Raw genomic sequence first — 22073 nt, forward strand, 5'->3', positions numbered from 1 at the left:
AACCCATTATGTTTAAATGATTTCATATTTCAGAAAATTACAAAAATGTCAGAAAACATGTTGCCACTTTGTCATCATGGGGATGTTTTCTATAGATAAAACAATTATACTCAAGTTAGTTTTAGAGTAGGTCTGTAAAAACAAAGTATGAGAATGTGAGAGGGTGTAAATAAGCTCGGGTGGCACTGTAATTTCCTCTTTGTTTAGTGCTATGAACAATACTTTATCTGTTTTTGTAGAAATGTGCTAGAATGGGTAGAAATGTTCGGTTCAACATGGAGGGTCTAAAGAGTTTGCTCAAAGAGCTGTTAAGAGCACATGGAGAGGAAGAGGATTCAGGAAAATTGTTTATTTTTTATTGCTGTGAACAACGTTAGAAAATGGCAAGAAATGATGCCACAATGGTGTAACATCAAGATATTTATATTATTTTATTGGTTTCATTCAGTGCCTAGATTTATTAATTTAACAGATACATATTCAAGCATATATATTTCAGACATCTAAATGCATTTTTTCTCATCCAATTGGAGATCAAAAGTACATGTTTAAAAAACAAAATTTTCAAAACGTATTTCTCATGCCTACAGAAATGATAAAATCCTATGTAAGATTGTCATAATTTATGCATGAAAGGGCTGGGAAGAACCGCTGCACATCCACATTGAAAGCAATCCGTTGGAGTGGTTTGGACACTATGAGGATGCCTCCTATGCATCTACTGTCTGTGGTTTTTATCTTATCAGGATAAGATTATTTGGGTTTCCTGGACCTGAGCTCAGATAAATGAAAGATGACAGACAGATGGAATTCAAAGCAATGTTATGGAACATTAAATGTGTTTTTGTTTTATTGTTTATTTTATTAGTCTCTGTCTATTGTTGAGCACTGCAGTAACAAGCTGTTGTTTTAAATGTGCTTTATTAATAGAATTCGATTTTACTTGACTTGGTTTTTGCTGTATTCGTTCACCAAAACTGAATTATCTTATAGTCTACTTTGGACTTAAGCAGAAGGTAAGAATATTCTGTTTCTGGAGTTTAGATGCTGCCATTTATTCTTTGTTGTCCTAGCCTCAAAACCTTTCTGGTACATTTTTTTGAAGATTTTATAAAATCCTCGTTATTGTAAAAGATATTATTGCTCACAGTATTTCCCAATTCAATCCTAAAGTATTATCTGAAAGACACCAGCTAACAAGGTCTTGGGAGGAACAATGATCCCCCTCTGCTTCCAGAAAAACAGGAGAAAGGTTTTTGACCTCTGTGCATGAAGTCGGTCCTGACAGCACAGCAAGGGACAGAGATGCCAGACGTGTGACCTTCAGCTCAGCCCCTCACTGTCTTACAACCATAGAGTATAGCGTGTTTGAATAATGCATCAGTTTCTCCTGCTGGGACCCCCTCACACGCTTACACAAGCAGAGATGCACATACGCAGCATTCGCATTATGGTGTGAGGTTTTATTCTCACACAGTGTAATAAAGACATCATGTTTGACCAGCATGCCTGGTGTCTCAAGGTGTTTGATATAGGTGCAGACACATAATATGTTGTAGTTGACTTTTTAAGCTATAGTACAGGCAGGAAAATGTTTGTACAACATATTCAAGAAACAGAAGAAGTCTGGTTGTCTTCTACTTAAGCATTTAAGATGGTCATATCCTGGATGACTGAGAACCTACACCAGCATAACCTTAATTTAGTCTAAAATGTTAAATGCTTTTTTGTTTGTTTATTTTGCATGTAGAGAAGCCATTTTTGCTGCTTTTGTTTTTTTTCCCTAAAATAGCAAAACCATCATAAAATTCAACGAACAAGCCCGCGTTGTTCTCATCACAGTAATGTCAAACCTCTGTAAAAGCAAGCGAACTGTAGATCGAGACACAAGGATTCTGAATGTTTACACAGTGAGAGTGAATAGAAATGCTTGAAGCGTCTTAAAATCCCCAGAGATTCCTGGAAAAGCAGCATGTCTCTCTCTTGTTTCCTTCTGCCTTACATACAAGAGCAGTTCAGCAATTTCCACCGAGATTATTTGAATTTCACAGAGTGTTTGACATTTGATAATAGTGCTGAGGGTTTATAGATTCTAGAGTTCTCCCAATGAAGACTTCCTATCGTGTTTGTTCATGCCACATCTCTGTGGAAAAAAAAGCGGAATGTGAACAACCAAAAAAAAAAAAATAAATACCAGTGTGACATCAAAAGGACAAATGTGATTATTGTTTCAGCGTCACGTGAGCAGACACAAATCTGTAAGCCTTCAAGGAATATCTATATTTGCACAAAACATCATGAGCAGCTGGAGTTCAGCTTGGAAGGAAGAGGAAAGCAAATGTTTGTCTCACAGTTTTGCCATCATTTATCATGATGGGAGTTATCTCAGTGCAACACAGCTATGAGACAAGCTTGTCCACCTGTTGAGACAGATGCATCGGTGTCAACATGTATGTTAATGAGAGTGCGCTGTCACCAGAGCTGTGTCTAGTTACAGCTGACTGTGCTTGGCTACACTCGGTCGACAAAAGGGAAAAGACAGAACTCAGAAGAGAGAGGTGAACAGATTTCCAAAGCTGCTACACGAACGCTAAGGCGTTGTGGACAAATGCAACTGTGTGGGAGTGTGATGTGGGTGAGTGTATAGATAGTAGGAAACTGCCCACACATGCCAAACAAGTGTGAGCGTGAATTCAGTTTGTGGTTTTTCCTGATGGAGGGAAGGTTTCCTTCAGTCTTCTTTTCATGTTACAAAATTTAATCTTATTCAGGGCCAGCCTGGCTGCACACACTTCTGTATCTGTTACATTTCACATAAAAGCATGTAGACCAGACGGTGCATTTATATTATTTGTTTTTCTCTATCAATAAAGAATGACATATAACATAACTTTAAAGCCCTCGAAATGGTATTAATAACAGATATTTGCATTTAATGACCTCTAGTGTTCCAGGCAGAACTAATATTTTCCGCGGTTCAAGTTCCCTGTAGGAGTGTTTTTGCTGTATCACAAGTAGCAGAGAGCTGTGCTGTGGAGCTTTCTTCGTAGTCCAGTTTATGATGGGTTTTACAGTGTATTCCAGGTAACAACAGGTAAATATAGCCTTTTAGTTAATTATATTTGATTTAAATATCAACATTTTTAAATAGAGGTTTGTTTTAAGATGCGCTCTTACACGTACACAAGCGTTAGCCTATTTTAAAACGGGCTGTTTTATCATAAAAGACTGGTACTTTTTTACGCTAAAATCAAACGCTTTTGTTCTTTATTTTAAGTCAAACAATTATAATCTTAACACCATTTGTTTTACGATGGTTTACGGTGACTGTACTTTGTAAAACTTTGAACCTATCATGCTTTTGTGTATTAATTCATTAAGATTAAAAAATATGCACATCCCTATTATGCATCAAAGAATATGTCCATAACGTTGAACCTAAACACTAACTCAAAACAGAGTAAATACGTTTATAGACTGAAAAAATTAAGTTGTTATTTACCTGGTACAAGCATACAAACAAAATAAAAATCAAATTTTCCAATATTTAATCTAAACAATGTACACATAGATCAGTATGAGATTCTTGAGTATGAGTTTTTAAACAGCTTTATAAGGATTAGTTGCTCTCCCTTCCCTTAATTTCTATCACAAGATTGTATATTATTCTGAATAGAACTGTTTCCAGCAGCTTTTCTTTTAAGCAAGGAAAACGTGCTGCCTACTCTCATCCAGCTGACTGGCAGTACATAGCAATAGGGGGAGGAGGGGCAGCACTTTGTTACTATATATTGCATACAGCCAGACAAAACTGGGGTCCCTCCCTTAATCGCTAGGAACATTGTGACAGACAGTTGTAATAGTTTTAAAACTGTAATTTATTACAGTCTTGTTATACCTTGATTCTGATAATGGTCGCTGTACAATTGGTTTGTACATAACTCTTAAATTATTCATTTTTGGGGGCTACATGTATTCCCCGAGGAAAATCTTGAGGAGTGTTATGCTTTAGATTGTTTGACTATGATTATGCAAAACAACAGAACGGGATAAATCTTTGTCCACCACATTGGAAAATAGTGTTTGGCTCATCCACATTCAAGAACGATAAAAAAAAGTCAAACCATTAAACATTAATCAAACATACAATAAAGTTGTAAAAAAAAAAAAAAAGCAAGATGGCTAAAAATCTATACAAGTTAAAATAAATAAAAAATCAGGAAATATAAAAGAAGTTTATTTAGTTACTATGGGCTTGTCGTGAGTTAAGAATGCATGATAGCATTTAGAAGAAGTTTTTCACCACACTTTTAGCCAAAGGCTGCTCTCTAGCGCCTCCCACAGCCGAGAAGCTGAAAGTGACGTAAAAGAGGATGAAAAATGTCGGCAATAATTCTCCAAGCTTGTTTTGTCCTCCTGCCAGTGTGCAGGTGGCTCAGATGTTTTAGCGTGTTTCCCGCTTTTTTGTGCTTTTTATTGACACAATTTAATTTGTTTACACAGCTTAGGTAAACAAAACAGCAAGGTAGATTGTTAGGACGTTCTCAGCAGGTGTATGGGATACGTGCTCAATATTCTGTGAAATAACTTAATCTTTTAAGGAGATTGAGTGGTTGTGAACAGTATGACTAGCTTTTAAGTTTATGCTTCTTGTTTTTTTTTCAGTGTGTCATTTCATGTGACTGTGTAACGATCTGAGAACTGCCGAAGGCCAATAACGTAGCTTAGACATGTGGTTTATAAAAACAATCATTAATTTTGCCTGCTTTTGGGTTCACATGGTTGTGTTCCCATTTAAACAATAAATCAGGTGCTCATGTGTTGGCAACATCTCCCGCAACAAAGATCATCCAAGTATGGATGGAGTAACACAAAGGCAGTTTTGGCATTTCCGTGCTGCAAACTGTCATCAATGTGCATGTGTTACACGTACAGTCCTGGCTGAGGTTGTCCTCACCTGTGTTTTGTGTTTGCCAGTTAGGAAATTAGGTGTACTTGTCTGTTCCCTGCAGCAGTAAGGCTGTATGTGTGTGACGAGGGTGGGCAGATATTTGCAGATTGTTACACTGATGAGCCCACAACCTGCCAAGCACACATGTGATCAAGTTCCAGCCTTTGTCTCTAAAAAATTACATCAACATGTTCCAAGTTAGACTGTGCATGCTGTGGATGCAACTTTTAGATTAGAATTTCTTTTGGATCATCAGTTCACTTTTACCAATTGCTATTCTCCACCTTGCAGAACATAGAACGACCTTTGTTTCAACCATGGCATTTTTGTGGTCAAAAATCTCAGCCACTCTTCCACCTAATGAAGAACAGTTTCCGCTGCAGTTTAGTGAGAAAGTGGCATTAAGTGTGGTGGAAATGCTGAAACGGGCCCGGCTGCAGCTGTACGGCGAAACAACGAGAGCTAGCCAAATTCTCAATGCTCAAATCATTTTGGACTATTCATGGGAGAGACTCAACACGGGAACATGGCGCCATGTGGACAAAGAGTGGAGGCGAGTTTACTCCTATGGCTGCCTGTTCAAAGCGGCTGCGCTGTGTCGAGAAAATCCATCAGAGGAAGAGATCCAGCAGGCGATCAGGACATGTGACATGGGTCTGCTGATGGGTGCAGCCATCATGGGAAATATACTTCAGGTCATTGTTTGTATTCTGCAAAGCGAAATAAGGAAATTGGCTGAAGAAGAAGATAATCATGAAAACATGGAGGCTAAGGTTGGTTTTTTTTTCACATATGGGTTTGTGTTCTTGCACAAAGTAGCAGTTTTATGTGGTTCAGCCAAAATAATAGTTTTTAATTGCTTTGTGGCTGAGGACCTGGCAAAACTTTATTGTGGTACACCTCATGAGGTGTAGCTGAAGATAAAGTGCCACTAATACTCAAAGGTCTGATGTCTGTATTTAGACCAGACTTTTTTTTTTTTTTTTACATCCAAAACAGTAGGACTGAAACAACTGTCATCAACTTCTTGTATTAAAATAAATAACAGAAAAAAATTATTTGAGTCACCTTCCTCTACTGAAGCATGTTTTTAATTTATATTTAAGTTGATCAGTGTCTAGCAACGTTTAATTATTGATAAAACGTTCAGCTTTTCTTAGGGTATATCCTGTTTTACAGGGTTATGAAATGACATATACAGAAGCGGATTTCTTTTAGCTGTTCCTAAAAATGAAAAAGACTAAAGAACATGTCGGGTATGTATTAATCTTGACAAGTCAAGGAATTTTGACAAAAAATTGGCTTCTCATCCTAACTTGCTTATATCTATTTAAAGGTTTAATTTTAAAGGTTAAAATTAACAGGAACTGTGACAGCTGGACGAAGACCCATGTCTGTCTGTCACCGTACAGAGAAAATGCTATGCCAGATAAAAATTGATTTCCAAAGCTCACAGCTAGAGAATTGCAACAAGGAGTTGAGTCTTGGGATAACCAAGATTCCATCATGATGATTGTGCAAAGAAGGATTCTTCATAAAATGATAAACATTACGGAGAAACCTGAGATTCCTCTAAATGAGACTGTCTTACAACAATAGATTGTCTTCAGTCAGAAGCTTCTTCAAATCTGCTGTAAGACGGAGCGCTACAGGATATCCTTCCTGCCCACAGCCAACAGCTGTTTGAAGAGACCTGCATAATATGAGCTACAACAACATTCAGCTTCCCATTTGGATTAATTATTTTTGAATTCGAATAATATTCCATCTACATGCCAAACTGGTTGATTGCTACCCATGCCAGTAAAAACAAGCAGGCTGTTCTGACTTCACAAATGCGGAGTTTGCTAAATGCTACTCGATTCATGAGTTTTGGTCAGTCAGTCATGTTCTACCGCTTATTCCATAGTGGGTCACGGGGAAGCTGGTGCCTATATCTAGCAGTCTATGGGCGGGAGGCAGGGTACAATTTGGACAGGTCGCCAGTCCATCGCAGGGCAACACACAAACAACCATGCACACACTCATTCATACACCTAAGAGCAATTTAGAGTGACCAATTAACCTAACAGGCATGAAAAAAAAACAATGAATACCGTATTTTCCGCACTATAAGGCGCACCGGATTATAAGGCGCACCTTCAAAGAATGGCCTATTTTAGAACTTTTTTCATATATAGGGCGCACCGGATTATAAGGCGCATAGAATAGAAGCTACTGCAGTCAAACGTTTGACTGGGGTTGCGTTATGCATCCACTAGATGGAGCTGTGCTAAAGAGAATGTCAACAAAACAGATAAGTCAGTCAGTCAAACTTTATTAATACACTACAAACCAGCGTTCTGATAACTCCATTCACTCTCATGGTAAGGTCTCCTCTACATAGAATTCTATTGAATAGAGCCAACCGCACGTTAGGAATGCATTGGAGTCTATGAAGTTGAAGTTGAAATCAAACGTTAGTTAAAACGTGAAAGGGAACTTTTCCCTGATTCAGTAAACACGTAAAAGAAACAGTTTGATGCACTAAATCAAACGTTAGTACATTCACAATATAGTAGCATTAACTGTTGAATTCTCTCGCTGCTGCTCTATTCCCATGTTCGACTGCGTAGCTGACAGCCTTGAGTTTGAACTCAGCATCGTAAGCGTGTCTCTTGAAAGGTGCAATTTTGGGGTCGTTATACACACACAAGTGGTGTTGGACTAGGAGTAAGCACAGTACAGGTGTTTACCGCTATTACTTCGGCGACGCCCCTGACTACGGTAGCCGTAATGCTGCAAGCGGTGTGGCTTTGTAGTATCAGTCGTACTGAAACATTTTGACAGAGCGCCGTGTACAACCAGTATGGATCAACCAATTAACCAATTGATCCATATATAAGGCGCTCCGGATTACAAGGCGCACTGTCATTTTTTTGAGAAAATTAATGGTTTTTAAGTGTGCCTTATAGTGCGGAAAATACGGTAGGTTGAAAACCTCTTAAATTGTTATTATTAATTTATTATTTACTGAGTAAAAGGGACGATCTGTGGTGCTAGTGTCTCGTTTTTTTTTTCCAAAAGTTACAACCTTGTTAGAGTCCCTTGTCTCAGTCCCCAGACCTAAATCCTATAGAACACCTGTGGGATGAAGAGAGGAGATCATGAGAAAGGTCAAATTTCCGTCTCTGTGTATGCTCACTCACTGAAACTGTGCAACAAAAAGGGAGGTGGTATAACAGCAGGGATGTCAATGATCGTGGCACCAGTGATTTTTCTATGTATGTTTACCATCTGAATAAATGTACTCAATTGAAGGTTGGATCTTTTTTTGTTGTTGTTTTTCTTCAGCACAAGTTTAGGCTTTTACAATAAAAGATACATTCATGTATTTATTTTGACGGAACTCTTAACCAGAGTGCCAATAAACAGCAAGGATGCTGAATATACCAAAACTAGTTTTCTTTCCTCTTTCAGCTGCCAATTACATATATATATTTTCTTTCATAATTGTGAAATAAATAAAACACCCAGCTAAGTGAAAACAACACTTAAAACTAATTATTTAGTGAAACGTCTGAAATACTGAATGTTTTTTGGTTGGTATCCTCTGACGTATAAACTGACTTTGTTTCACTTTTCTGCTCCGCCATCGTTAACAGAAAAGAAAGATTGCGAGCCCACATGTTGGTCTAATCAAAGAAGAGTTGGCAGTTCCCAGAATTAAGTGTCCTTCACTGGAAAGTTTCAATGCAAACCACCTCCTTCCCCTCAAACCAGTGATTTTAGAGGGGATAATTGACCACTGGCCTGCCCTCAACAAACATCCCTGGAGGTTTGTTTTCTAAGAATCTACTCGTATTCAGCTGATTCTGTTTCTTAATGGTATTAACACTTTTTTGCGTGTTTATTTTCAAATAAATTAAACAAAAAATCTGACTTTTTAGAAGAATTTTACAAATTCACATTCAGCCTTTTAGCTTTTATTATTACAATTATCCTCCAGTTATATTCAGTCTAGCAAAGTAATCAGACTGATATACACTTGTGACAAGAGCTGAGAGCTCTCATAGGGCTGAGAGGACAGTGAAGCTGGAGGACTCTCATATAGAAGGAGAACTGACCCATAGCACAAACTTAAACAGTCTGAATGATAATGTATGTTTTAACTTAAATTACTTTAAATACGTCGAAATGAAGACAATAAACAGAGCACAAGTCGGTTAATTTGTACATCTCCAATTCTTCACTTTAAATCCTTTCAGTTTATTAGACGTTGCTCTCCTGTATTTTCTGCTACTCTCTTAAAACAAAGCTCCAAATGTCTCATTCACATCCATGTTTTACCATGTTGTTGCAAAGTGCAAAGGCGCTACAGAGCAGCCTTTGCACTCCTCAAATCACAATGGCTGTGTATTATTGTGGATAGTAATTATCTACCTCCTGTAAAGCGTTGAGTACCTGAGGTCTGTGGCCGGCTGCCGGACTGTTCCTGTTGAGGTGGGGTCCCGCTATACAGACGAGGACTGGTCACAAACGCTGCTAACGGTCAATGAGTTCATCGACAAATACATATTGAATAAAGTGAGTGTCTCTTATTTAAAGTCTGCATGATAATTCCAGTCATGGGTAAAAATACTTATTGTCCTGTTGTTTGTTTCCTAGGTTCAAGTGTCTGAGAATGGATACAGAGCTGTGGGTTATCTTGCTCAACACCAGCTTTTTGATCAGGTACATATACTAGTGATCTCACATGTTAATAACATTTCAGGGTTGTCCTCTTATCTTTGATGTGTTGAAACTGAACTATGTCACATTAACACAGGGCATCACAAAGTATCTGTGATTTATGAAGTGCAAGAAAAAGGATTCACGACTTTTAAAGGTTTTATGAAGATCTGACGTGTGTCGTGCATTTTACGTTTTTATCCATTGTTCTTTGCAAAATAGTTGCAGCTCAGTCAGAGTGAATAGAGATCAGCTATGGACTTAATTTAAGTCTTGCCACAGATTTCCAATTAGATTTTGGCCTGGACTTTAGGTGGGCCATTTGAACTAGGCTCTAAACTATTCCAATGTAGCTCTGGATGTATGTTTTCCTGCTGGAAGAAGAACCTCCGCCCCAGTCGTGAGTCTTTTGCAGCCTCTAACAAGTTCTCCTCCAGGATTGTCCTGTATTAAGCTTCATCTATCTTTCCATCAACTCAGATCAGCCTCCCTATCCCTGCTGAAGAGAAGCATGCCCACAGCATGATGCTGCTACCACCATGTTTCACTGTAGGGATGCAGTGATCAGGATGATGCACAGAGTTAATGATCTGCCACACACAGCATCTTGCATGTAGGCCAAAGCACCTTCTTCTTTATCTTTGCTGTTTCTCCTAAATGGCTTATTGCAGCTTTAAAATATACTTTCTATGGGTTTCTTTTGACAATGCATTTATTTTATGCCACTCCTCCATAAGGACCAGATTTGAGGAATAATGTTTAATGTGTTTCTTTGTCTTCATGCTGTTTGTTTACTAATGTTCTCTAACAAAACAGAGAACTGCTATATATTGAGATTAAACAGTACTCTGAAGATAGTTGGAATTAATTTCATTTAGGGGTGTCAGGGTAAAGGAGGCTAAATATAAATGCATGCCACACATTTCTGATCTGTATTTGTAAAGACAAAAAAGATCATGTAATTTTCAGTCAGCTTCACTGATTCCCAACTAAATACATTGAAGTTTGAGGTTATAACATGACCTAATGTGACCAAGTTTAATGGCTTTGAATCCTTTTACAAGATACTGTAAGTACTTTGCAGAATAAACCTAAAGCCATCACCAACAGGGTGTCAGTTTTTTTCTCCTGGAAAACACTACTAATTGGAGCCTGAAATGGTTGATTTGTTGTCTAAGGGTCTGTTCTCTTCTTCACCACATCATCATGAGCTGATTTAGATGAGACCTGCTTTTTGGTTTGTTTGGCGCATCTTAAAAGAAGAATGAGCAGCTACCTAAACATTTATGACAAATCTGCTGTTTGATCAAGGTAGAAAAGAAGCTTAAAGTGAGGAAGCAAAAATAGAGTTTTAGGAAAGGAAAATAAGCAATTCTTTATATTTGAAATCATATCAAATACTCTCACAACAGAATATTAATAATCCAATTTACTAATGCTATATCACAGATTTTTGCACTAACTTTTGATATGAGGTAGTGCATTGTAGATTGAGCTTTACAAAGGGATCATGCATCATTTTCCTATTCGAGACATTTTTGTTAGTAAAACAAAAACTTTCACAATCAGCCCTAAATTAAGTACAGTGGGGAGAACACGTATTTGATACACTGCCGTTTTTGTAGGTTTTCCTGCTTGCAAAGCATCTAGAAGTCTTTCATTTTCATCCCTGGCAAACGTTGTCGAGAACCACAGGAAACGTCTGACATCTGTAATCGCAAACAAAGGTTTCTGTACCAAATATTAAGTTTTGTTTTTCTGATGTGTCAAATACTTGTGTCATGCAATAAAATGCAAGTTAATTCCTTAAAAATCACACAATGTGATTTTCTGGATTTTTGTTTTAGATTCCATCACTCACAGTTGAAGAGTACCTATGATCAAAATGAAAGACTTCTAGATGCTTTGCAAGTGGGAAACCCACAAAATCAGCACTGTATCAAATGCTTGTTCTCCCCATTGTACGTAATTTAGGGCTGAAACAATCGGATTAATTGTTTTTAATTGATTATTGGAATAATTGTCAACTAATTTAGTAATTGAATATTTGTTACCTGGTGTATACAGATCCTAAAGCATGTCATTTGCTGCAAGAACCACCCACTCAGAGCAGTAATTAAGCTAAAACTGTACAAAAAAGACATTTTGGATTAAAGATGAAAAACCTTCTTTGTCTATAAATATACTCCTCAAGTGGCGTAGCTTTAGCATCACCTGGTTCAAATTCTGCAAAAAATCTATTAAGTACTTTTTGCTATCACATTAATCAATGAATTAAAAAAAATTACGGATTAATCAGTTAACCAAGTAATTGTTAGTTGCAGGCATAATTTAATTCTTAATACTTACAGAGTACCGTATTTTCCACACTATAAGGCGCACCGGATTATAAGGCGCATAGAATAGAAGCTACTGCAGTCAAACGTTTGTCTGGGGTTGCGTTATGCATCCACTAGATGGAGCTGTGCTAAAGAGAATGTCAACAAAACAGTCAGATAAGTCAGTCAGTCAAACTTTATTAATACACTACAAACCAGCGTTCTGATAACTCCATTCACTCTCATGGTAAGGTCTCCTCTACATGGAATTCTATTGAATAGAGCCAACCGCACGTTAGGAATGCATTGGAGTCTATGAAGTTGAAGTTGAAATCAAACGTTAGTTAAAACGTGAAAGGGAACTTTTCCCTGATTCAGTAAACATGTAAAAGAAACAGTTTGATGCACTAAATCAAACGTTAGTACTGTTAACCTTTCCTGTTTCTGTCCCCTGACCGTAGTCTGATGACACAGGGGAGACGCTTTCTCCAGGGCCGAAGTTACTAGTTTCCTCGGGGTTAACTCCCTCACTCATACGTTGCTGAGTTGAGCATGAAGAAACAGCATCAAAACACTGAGTTGTTGACGAGATTCGGGGTTCTTTTTAATGACTTTGCAGCACGTAAAAACACAGGGCTTACAGACTCATACACCGCTGCTCCGGTCGCCGTCTCTACCCACCCCACACACACAATAATACCGACGTCACTCCTTCACTCTTGATTCTCAGCTACGGCAGCACACAGCGCCACCTCTGTCCGGAGGAGTAATGTCAACATCTTCCATACACACACACGAAACATACACCCCACACACTGAGCTTCTAATCACATATAGTTCAGGCAATTCCTGCAACAGTACATTCAAATACACACACAAGTGGTGTTGGACTAGGAGTAAGCACAGTACAGGTGTTTACCGCTATTACTTCGGCGACACCCCTGACTACGGTAGCCGTAATGCTGCAAGCGGTGCGGCTTTGTAGTTTACCAGTCGTACTGAAACATTTTGACAGAGCGCCGTGTACAACCAGTATGGATCAACCAATTAACCAATTGATCCATACAGGTCCTTCTCAAAATATTAGCATATTGTGATAAAGTTCATTATTTTCCATAATGTCATGATGAAAATTTAACATTCATATATTTTAGATTCATTGCACACTAACTGAAATATTTCAGGTCTTTTATTGTCTTAATACGGATGATTTTGGCATACAGCTCATGAAAACCCAAAATTCCTATCTCACAAAATTAGCATATCATTAAAAGGGTCTCTAAACGAGCTATGAACCTAATCATCTGAATCAACGAGTTAACTCTAAACACCTGCAAAAGATTCCTGAGGCCTTTAAAACTCCCAGCCTGGTTCATCACTCAAAACCCCAATCATGGGTAAGACAGCCGACCTGACTGCTGTCCAGAAGGCCACTATTGACACCCTCAAGCAAGAGGGTAAGACACAGAAAGAAATTTCTGAACGAATAGGGAAGGAAAAAGTGTGGCAGAAAACGCTGCACAACGAGAAGAGGTGACCGGACCCTGAGGAAGATTGTGGAGAAGGGCCGATTCCAGACCTTGGGGGACCTGCGGAAGCAGTGGACTGAGTCTGGAGTAGAAACATCCAGAGCCACCGTGCACAGGCGTGTGCAAGAAATGGGCTACAGGTGCCGCATTCCCCAGGTCAAGCCACTTTTGAACCAGAAACAGCGGCAGAAGCGCCTGACCTAGGCTACAGAGAAGCAGCACTGGACTGTTGCTCAGTGGTCCAAAGTACTTTTTTCGGATGACAGCAAATTCTGCATGTCATTTGGAAATCAAGGTGCCAGAGTCTGGAGGAAGACTGGGGAGAAGGAAATGCCAAAATGCCAGAAGTCCAGTGTCAAGTACCCACAGTCAGTGATGGTCTGGGGTGCCGTGTCAGCTGCTGGTGTTGGTCCACTGTGTTTTATCAAGGGCAGGGTCAATGCAGCTAGCTATCAGGAGATTTTGGAGCACTTCATGCTTCCATCTGCTGAAAAGCTTTATGGAGATGAAGATTTCATTTTTCAGCACGACCTGGCACCTGCTCACAGTGCCAAAACCACTGGTAAATGGTTTACTGACCATGGTATCACTGTGCTCAATTGGCCTGCCAACTCTCCTGACCTGAACCCCATAGAGAATCTGTGGGATATTGTGAAGAGAACGTTGAGAGACTCAAGACCCAACACTCTGGATGAACTAAAGGCCGCTATCGAAGCATCCTGGGCCTCCATAAGACCTCAGCAGTGCCACAGACTGATTGCCTCCATGCCACGCCGCATTGAAGCAGTCATTTCTGCAAAAGGATTCCCGACCAAGTATTAAGTGCATAACTGTACATGATTATTTGAAGGTTGACGTTTTTTGTATTAAAAACACTTTTCTTTTATTGGTCGAATGAAATATGCTAATTTTGTGAGATAGGAATTTTGGGTTTTCATGAGCTGTATGCCAAAATCATCCGTATTAAGACAATAAAAGACCTGAAATATTTCAGTTAGTGTGCAATGAATCTAAAATATATGAATATTAAATTTACATCATTACATTATGGAAAATAATTAACTTTATCACAATATGCTAATATTTTGAGAAGGACCTGTAGATGCCCGAGCCACCTCAACTGGCTCCTCTCGATGTGGAGAAGCAACAGCTCTACTCCGAGCCCCTCCCGGATGGCCGAGCTCCTCACCCTATCTCTAAGGGAGTGCCCGGCCACCCTACGGAGGAAGCTCATTTCAGCCACTTGTATCCGGGATCTCGTTCTTTCGGTCATAAAACTTCCAAAATGTCTTAATAATTTTTGGCGCTTATTGTTGCTTTGGAACAACATTTTGTTTCCAGGGTGGAATAATTATACAACAGACATCTTTGGTGAAGTGAAAAAATAAGAATACAAGTTTGAATTTGTTATGGATTTCCTTCAACCCACAAAGGACATACATGCTTGAATATATTAATACAATACAATACTTAAACCACACCAATTTTTTAGCCTTCAACACGTTTCTGGCATAATTTTGACTGGATAACTTAGTTGTGATTTAAATTAGAGTTAGTTTAAATTGATTGGTTCCTGCCATGAACCTGATCTTTCAGCACAGACCACAAATTTTCAATAGAATTGAGGTCAGGGCTTTAGGTACGCAATGCCAGCCTGGTTTACGCTTTTAAAATTGGTGTAATGTTTGTCAAGCCAGAACATCAAATTGTGTGTCTTGATTGTCTGCATCAAATTGTCACACCTAACAAACCTTAAGATGTTTAGAAACAATCCAGCAGCCCCCAAGGCTGGAGTATGTCATGAACTTGAAATTGCAGGAACACCAATGTCTCTGTCCACAGGAGAGTGAGTTTTACATTGCCATTGTTAAAGAGGGGGCAGACCAATAAAGGAGCCCCTGCTGCAAACTCTTGAAGCCATCCCACAAGGACAAGCCACTTGCTATCTGGAGAAAGGTTTCATAGTCAATCAAAGACTAAGATTGAGTTGTTTGACCACAGTTTGGTTGAAAGAATCAAAGTAAAGTTTTTAAACTGTTAAGCATGGTGGTAGTATAAAGTCGGCATTCTTTTTTTGCTGTCAAAGGTTCTGGTGGGTTTAGCAAAGTGGCTGGATATAAGGAGGACTACAAATTAATTCTTCATGGTTGAAACTGAGGTGCAGTTGTTAATTTAGAGTCAGAAGCTTGCTGATGGGTACAAAATTAGATGTGGTTTTACCTGCCTCTTGCTAAGGGAAATCTATCCAAATACTAGTGTGGGCATTTGTATACAGTCACCAGCTACAGTCTGAGGTATACACATGCAGTTGTTTGTGAATACAACAGTGACTCAGCCAATCGCATGACAGCAACTTTAAGATTTCAGCCATTTAGACATAGGAAAGACAACTTTATGAAGTTCAAATGGATCATCAGAATGGGGGTGAAATGGAATGTAAGAAATTTGGAATATTGCAATTGATTTCTGCTGCAACAATCACATCTTACTGTCAGAATTTTGTTTGAAACTATGAAAGCATAAACTTCATCCTTCCATGTATCAACGATTGTTGTTTCTCCAATGGACCCAATTCCCCTTTTTCTTCATGCACCATGGGTCTCTTAGTAGCAGGTGAGTATAATTTGCTTGCCACAGCCTACCTGAGAATCATTTCCTGATCATGTCCATCCCTTTAGAACCTCAGAGTACCCATGTTCTGATACCTTCTTCCAGCAGAATGATGCATTATATTGCAAAGCTCAGATCATCTAAAACTGGTTTCTTAAACACTATTTATTCACTGTAGTCCAAGGGCCTCCACAGTAACCAGATGTAAATCCAATACGATGTGGTGGAATTGGAGATTCATTTCATGAAGCTGTCTTAACAGTATTGACCAAAATATCTTCTTACACCTTGTAAAATTAATGACCTGTAGAAATGAAGCTGTTCTGAAATGCAAAATTTGAACCTATATGTATATTTTAGACTACATGTGAAGGTACACTCAAGCCTGTGCATCCAATTAGTGAAATCTTAACTGTACTGGTTGTACTGTAGCTGTCTGTTAAGTAATCATTCCAACAATCATTCAAATATATTTAAAACCTCAAATTAATATGGGAGTTATCCTGATAATGGGTGGATGTAAACTTCTGACCAAAACTTTAGTTGCTCCTCACCCTCATGTTTGTACCAAGAAAACAGCCTGTAAAAGAAAAACAGACAGTATTCAAAGCACAACTATTTCACAGTCTCCATCAGAGGTTATTTTGCCTCTCCTTTAATTCATAAGCCTTGCATTGTTGCCACACAATTCATTGTTTCCAGAGTACAGTACACCGGGGCATTATTACCCCTCTACCTCTGTGATGGAGATATTCCTTTTGCGACTTAAGACCCCTTCATGTTTTTATTACAACACAACCATACATCTTCCCTGTGTCTTGATGGTGCTAAGGGAGTGCAGCAGCCATCTAGCACTTCATGCTTCCATCTGCTGAAAAGCTTTATGGAGATGAAGATTTCATTTTTCAGCACGACCTGGCACCTGCTCACAGTGCCAAAACCACTGGTAAATGGTTTACTGACCATGGTATCACTGTGCTCAATTGGCCTGCCAACTCTCCTGACCTGAACCCCATAGAGAATCTGTGGGATATTGTGAAGAGAACGTTGAGAGACTCAAGACCCAACACTCTGGATGAACTAAAGGCTGCTATCGAAGCATCCTGGGCCTCCATAAGACCTCAGCAGTGCCACAGGCTGATTGCCTCCATGCCACGCCGCATTGAAGCAGTCATTTCTGCCAAAGGATTCCCGACCAAGTATTGAGTGCATAACTGTACATGATTATTTGAAGGTTGACGTTTTTTGTATTAAAAACACTTTTCTTTTATTGGTCGAATGAAATATGCTAATTTTGTGAGATAGGAATTTTGGGTTTTCATGAGCTGTATGCCACAATCATCCGTATTAAGACAATAAAAGACCTGAAATATTTCAGTTAGTGTGCAATGAATCTAAAATATATGAATGTTAAATTTTCATCATTACATTATGGAAAATAATGAACTTTATCACAATATGCTAATATTTTGAGAAGGACCTGTATATAAGGCGCTCCGGATTACAAGGCGCACTGTAATTTTTTGAAAAAATTAAAGGTTTTTAAGTGCGCCTTATAGTGCGGAAAATACGGTACTATTTGAAAGTTTGGAAAATCCTGCAGACTCAAAATAAACTGATTGTTGTGTCCAAAGGTTTGACAGGTACCTGTACATTCTGGGATGGTTTCTTTTTACAGTATTTAAATTTGTGCTGCAGGAAATTGGAAATTGCTTTGAACCAGTGGTAAAGCATTAAAGAAGTAACATAAAAAACTGAGAGACTCTGGGATTAAACTGCTCTGAAAAAGGTCAAATTAAGTAAGATGATGAGGTCTACAATCATGTCTGTGGCTCTGTGTTGGCTCTTCTGTGATACTTAAATAAAAAATGTTGCATTACAGAAATCATAATTAGGAATCATAGAATTTAACTCACATGGGGTTATTATTTTCAGGGCTATAAAAATCTGTACTAAGGCTGAAAAGTAATTTGGGTTGCATGATATTAGGAAAACATGGCATTGTAATATTGTTGATAATATTACAAGGACAATATTGATTGCGATTTTCCTCACTACTCCTTTTCTTTTCCATCATTGCAATGTCCCAACCACTTCCCTTGATCTTTCTGATTTTGGTCACTAAGATCAAAATCAACCCTGGACATAAAAGGCAATAAAAGTTCATCTAAACTGCAAAATACATTTTGAAATGTTATAGCCTGCCAAATATTACATCCTAGCAGTCCTTTACAAATGTGGCATTGGATACATTGATGTTGCCATGACAACTGCCATCCATATATGCTATAAAAAAGTTCCATCCTACAGATTTCTACTTTTAACACCTAAATATGTTAGATTGTCAAACAAATTGTAATTATATCATGAGGTAAATATGAAAAGCATTTTTCAATAACCACTCCACCATTAAATCATGAATTAATTATGATTAATCACATCTTGTGTGGTGAGTCAGTTTTACTAGCCACACCTAGACATGATTAGGTCAGGGCATAATGTGTTGTAAAGACATTCAAGAACAGATGAGAAACAAATTTGCTGACATCAGTCACTTTAGAAAGGGTTTCAAAGCCAGTTGTAAGGCTTTGGGACAGCAGTGAACCAAGACTGATCAGAATACCAAAATTAATCCATGACCGCATCAACAACTCATCCAGGAGGTCACAACTGCACCTTTTGAAAAGATTGTAATCCGCTATCTAACCAAAGGTGGCAGTAATGCACCATAAACCTAAAGGCCAGCCTCTGTTAAACAAAAAGAAGAAGAGGATAAAAAGAGCGAATAATGAATAACCAGTGTCAGACATAGTTGTGGGACTGTGATGTTTGGAGCTGCTTTGCTTCTTCAGGACCTGGGCGACTTGCTGGAATTCATGGAAACATGAATTCTGCTTTCTACTGGAAAATCCTAAAGGAGAAAGTCCAGCCATTTTGTTGACCTTAAGTTCAGTTGCTCTTGGGTTATACAGCAGGACAATGATCCAAAGCACACAAGCGCATCAACCTCTGAATGGCTCAGAAAAACTGAAGTTTTGGAGCCTAGTCGAAGTCCTGACTTACACTGACTGAAATGCTTTGCTTTGACCTTAAACTGGCCGGTCCTGCTCAACCTTCTATTGTGGCTGAGTTAAAACAATTAAGCAGAGAAGAGTGGGCCAAAAGTTCACAGCGATGTAAAAAGCTCATTGCCATATGTTGCAAAAATGTGATGCCAGTCGTTGCTGCCAAGGGTGGCACAACCAGTTACTAGGTTTAGGAGGCAATTAATTATTCACATAGGGCCAAGTTGCTTTGGATAGCGTTTCCCCTTTTAATAAATACAATTATTGTTTGAAGCTTCCTTTTTGTTTTACTTTGTCTTTTAAAAAAAATAATTTTATGAAACCTCGACGTGACAAAAATGGCAAAAAAAAAACAAAAAACTGTAAATCTGTTTCACAGCCCTGTATTATACAGTGCCTCCTTCACATCCATGTATTTTTGGGAAAAGGAAGAATCAATTGCTGAAAGATATTGTCAAATCCGCCAGTAACACAAAACTAATTAGTAAGGAGAATCTTTTTTTGTTTGTTTAATTTTCCCTCTTAGATCCCAGAGCTAAAGGAAGACATCTGCATCCCAGATTATTGTTGTCTTGGTGAAGGAGATGAAGATGACATTACTGTAAATGCATGGTTTGGACCCAAGGGTACAGTATCTCCTCTTCACCAAGATCCTCAGCAGAACTTCCTGGCTCAGGTGATTATAACTATTCTCTTTTAAAACATCTGCCATCTGATCAGAGTATAACCACTTAGGATTTCCTTTGCATATCTAAAGGTAGTGGGAAGCAAATACATACGGCTGTATTCCCCAGAGGACACAGAGAAGCTTTATCCTCATGAATCTCAGCTTCTTCATAACACCAGTCAGGTACGATTTACCGTCTATAGAGAAAGCATGCATTACGCCTGCCAAGAATAAAAAAAGTTCTGTGTTTCCAGCTTTTGACCTCTTCTGTGCAGGCGGAGGTGGAGAATCCAGACGCTGAACGCTTCCCTGAGTTTGTCAAGGCGCCATATCTGGAATGTGTCTTACAGCCTGGAGACGTGCTGTTCATCCCTGTCAAACACTGGCACTATGTCCGATCTTTAGAAGTCAGCTTTTCTGTCAGCTTTTGGTGGTCGTGATTTCATTTGATAATAAAATAAATGTAATCTCCATTCTCCTGCTGTTAAGAGTCTTTACCCAATTTGAGGTTAATTTCCTGTAATGTCAGATCACACAAACCTTTCAACGTTAAACACACACTGCTGAATGATTAGTCTAATTCAACTGCTGATGAGTGAAACATTTATTGTGTGCAATGTTAAATGCAGCATAAACCAACCAAAACACTGGAGATATTAGTCATCTGATTTGATGCTATTCTCTTTGGAAATTGGCGTATTTAATTGCCTACTTCACCTCATTCAAACAAACATCCTACAACATGGGATTTCCATAATTCTGGGGAAATGAGACAAGTCCTCAGATTTAATAACCGAACGAGCTACAGGTACAGAACAGTTGTAACTCTAAATAAACCGACAGTCTGAGGCAATCAAGCAGGTCACAGAAGAAAATGATTGAAATAAATGAACAATCTCTTGGGCATACACAGACTCTGAAATTAAAACAGCCCCACTGGAAAGAAGCCCTAACAGTAAAACTCATTCTCTCGCACCCAAAAACACATAACTGATGACACAGAGCTGCGCTTTTCAAAGCCCCAGTCATGCATGCTGCACGTCCATTTCAATCAGATCTTCCTATTAGGATTGCGAGGATGTGATGAAATGAAGCTCATCAGCCCCAGTATTCACATTTGTTCAAGTTATCAACCAAAGGTGCAGTCAGCTGAAGTGGCGCTTCGGGAAATTAAGCTGGTGTTCGTTAGGTGGAGCTGAAGGGCTGTGGGGACACTCAATTACAACAAATGTTCAATAAACACACAGCATTCATATTTTATTTATTATTTTATGTCGCTAACTAGACAACATACACTGAATTCTATGCTCGGGGCTTTTAAAACTACTCATGCTTTAAACATACCAGCATTCAGGTAACAGACTTATCTAGACTGAGCAGCACTCCTTACAAGGTTACCTCGCCAAACTAATAACATGGATCATGCTGGGATGTAATTCTGGGGCCGAACGCTGTACACTTTCATTAACCCTTCAGTGCTCTGTTGATATCAGCAAGTGACACTGTTGACTTAATTCACAAACCTGCTTACTCTCATTATAATCTAATCAATACTCAATTACCTATAAAGAAATGTGGGACCTGTGGGCTTCTAACCTTTTCATTGAAACTGAGCCATGCATGCTCCTTTTCTGATTAATAGTGTTATCGATTTTTCAACAAATCTGACAAATTAGGGTTCAGATTAAGTAAATTGAACTGGTGAGATTAGTTACAAGCTGGTGGTACATGTTTTGATAAATTCAAGGCCAATTTAAAAATTACAATTAACAAAAATCACAGGAGTTGTAGCCAAATTATTAAAATATGTTGATTACAAGGTATTTAAAACGTTAAATAAATTATAGTCTGTCAAATTTAAAGAATAATAGCTTTTTTACATTTATATTTGATGTGTATTATTTATTTTTATATTAATTAATATTTCATGTTATGACATGCTAGGACGTCCCCTAAACCCGGTGCAGGTGGTAGACTGCCTGCGCTTGTATAGCGCTTTATCAAGTCCAAAGACTCCAAAGTGCTTTACACTACAATCAGTCATCCACCCATTCATACACACATTCACACACTGATAGTGGTAAGCTACATTGTAGCCACAGCTGCCCTGGGCAGACTGAAAGAAGTGAGGCTGCCATACAATCGGCGCCACCGAGCCCTCTTACCACCATCAACAGGTAAAGCGAAGAACTTGTAGAACTAGAGAGCTCCTTCAGTGACAGA

At 38.6% G+C, this 22073-nt stretch overlaps 1 protein-coding gene across 1 annotated transcript; it reads left to right on the plus strand.

Moving 5' to 3' along the window:
* The first annotated feature begins 2987 nt into the window (after nucleotides 1-2987).
* Nucleotides 2988-20323, plus strand: LOC124864575 (lysine-specific demethylase 8-like). Its single transcript, XM_047359411.1, has 8 exons — nucleotides 2988-3094; nucleotides 5243-5724; nucleotides 8596-8768; nucleotides 9385-9517; nucleotides 9599-9664; nucleotides 19710-19859; nucleotides 19941-20033; nucleotides 20126-20323. Exons 2-8 carry the CDS (start codon nucleotides 5269-5271, stop codon nucleotides 20288-20290), a joined length of 1236 nt encoding a protein of 411 aa, XP_047215367.1. The 5' UTR covers nucleotides 2988-3094; nucleotides 5243-5268; the 3' UTR covers nucleotides 20291-20323.
* Nucleotides 20324-22073: the final 1750 nt, after the last annotated feature.

The sequence above is a fragment of the Girardinichthys multiradiatus genome, chromosome Y, assembly GCF_021462225.1.
Source record: "Girardinichthys multiradiatus isolate DD_20200921_A chromosome Y, DD_fGirMul_XY1, whole genome shotgun sequence".
Taxonomy (NCBI): domain Eukaryota; kingdom Metazoa; phylum Chordata; class Actinopteri; order Cyprinodontiformes; family Goodeidae; genus Girardinichthys; species Girardinichthys multiradiatus.